The sequence below is a fragment of the Eimeria mitis genome, genomic scaffold, assembly GCF_000499745.2.
Source record: "Eimeria mitis Houghton genomic scaffold, Emh_scaff9485, whole genome shotgun sequence".
NCBI classification, from domain to species: domain Eukaryota; phylum Apicomplexa; class Conoidasida; order Eucoccidiorida; family Eimeriidae; genus Eimeria; species Eimeria mitis.
Genome location: NW_024016750.1, coordinates 1 through 1,499, shown reverse-complemented (window position 1 = coordinate 1,499; position 1,499 = coordinate 1). Strand labels below are relative to the sequence as shown.

The 1,499-nt window shown below is 61.6% G+C and overlaps 1 protein-coding gene across 1 annotated transcript; it reads right to left on the bottom strand.

Moving 5' to 3' along the window:
- Positions 1–181: 181 nt before the first annotated feature.
- On the bottom strand, positions 182–1,386 carry EMH_0097370 (uncharacterized protein; the record flags this gene model as incomplete). Its single annotated transcript, XM_038021949.1, has 2 exons — positions 182–194; positions 431–1,386. 2 exons carry the CDS (start codon positions 1,384–1,386, stop codon positions 182–184), a joined length of 969 nt encoding a protein of 322 aa, XP_037879133.1.
- Positions 1,387–1,499: the final 113 nt, after the last annotated feature.

Sequence of the window (1,499 nt, the reverse complement as noted above, 5' to 3'; positions counted from 1 at the left end):
GCGAGAAGGGGCCGGAGTTTCCTCTTCTGGTTGCAGCGGCAGCGAGCAGCGCTGCAGCGAAGCTGAGAGTCGCGGGCTGCAAGAGGGAGAGGGTGGGGTGGGGTTGTTGTGTGTTGAGTGGATGTAAACAGGTTGCGTTGCTGCAGGAGGAGGACTCGTCTCCCCCTCCTCCACCAACTCCTCAGGCCCCCCCCCTTCGGAGACAACCTCACGACGATGCAGGAGAGATGCTTCGATCCAGCTGGAGACATTGGTGCTAGGGCTGCCCCTTGCTGCTGCGGCGGCAGCAGCTGCTGCAGCAACTGCAGCAGCATCTGCAGCAGCTGCAGTAGCTGCAGCAGCAGCAGCTTCCTCATCGCATTCATCAGTCCTGTGAACGCCTCTGCTATGTAGCCACTCCTCCATCGTCCTCGTAGCACTCCTTGATGACGAGGCACTGCCCTCAGTCCACGGCAAACACATATCCTCCATGCCCCTCCCAAGCCGATCCTGAGTATCCCCCTCCTGCAGCAGCGCATCAAACTCCGCGTCACTGCAAACGCTGCCTTCTTCAGGGCCCCCAGCGCCCACAGGGCACCCTGTGCCCCCAGGTCCTTCAGGGTGCCCAGTGGCATCTAGGGACCCAAGGGCCCCATGGGGCCCAAGTTCTTCATTTGCCTCTCCTTCTCCTTCTTCAGGGCGCAAGATTTCTTCTTCTCCCTGTGCAGCCGCAAGGTGTTTTGTGGCCGCAGCAGTTGCACTGTCTTCAGTTGGCTGGCTGCTGCTCGCGAGGCCCTCCCATCCACACATATTCAACTCCGCCTCTGGGGGCCCCCTTTTAGAGGTCCTCCCTGCTGGGGGCCCCCCTTTTGGGGGCCTCGAAAGCTGTTGTGGGCCTCCGGAGACGAACCTTGGCTGCTCCCTCCCCTCAATTCTCTCCCCCGCCCCTGCTGCTGCTGCTGCTGCAAAATGGTGACCGTCAAAAGCTGAGAGTCGCGTTGGTGAATGTCTAACTGAGGGGTCAACAAAGACGCTGACATCAGCGGCTGCATGGTGTCCCCCGTGCCGCTGCTGTCTCCTGGGTTCTGCTTCTCTCCTCCTCTCTGAACGCATCGGGTGCGTATGCCGCGTTTCAAGAGGACGGCGGTCCGCGTGTTCCTGCTGCATGTGGTGGGGGTCGTCTCCTCCAGCTGGGACCTGCTGAGGCCCCTCCCCTTCTCTGCTGTTGCGTCGATGTCTTAGGCGGCGGCGCGCTTCTGTCCTTCTCCAGTGCCTCTGTATGATCCGGGCTGCGATGTTCAACACCGGCAGCGACGGCAGCAGCGCGAACCCCCCCAAATCCAGCATCCCATAGCCTGCATTGCTGGGGTGTATGTCCACCGCAGCGGCTTCTGGTAGGTGCGTCATTCTATCAAGCCGGCTGTTGCTGCATGCAAAGCCTTGGGACTGGTGGAGCAAACCTTCTGTGGCTGCCGAGGATGGGGGGGGAGGCTGAGGCGTCACACACCTCGACTCCTCGC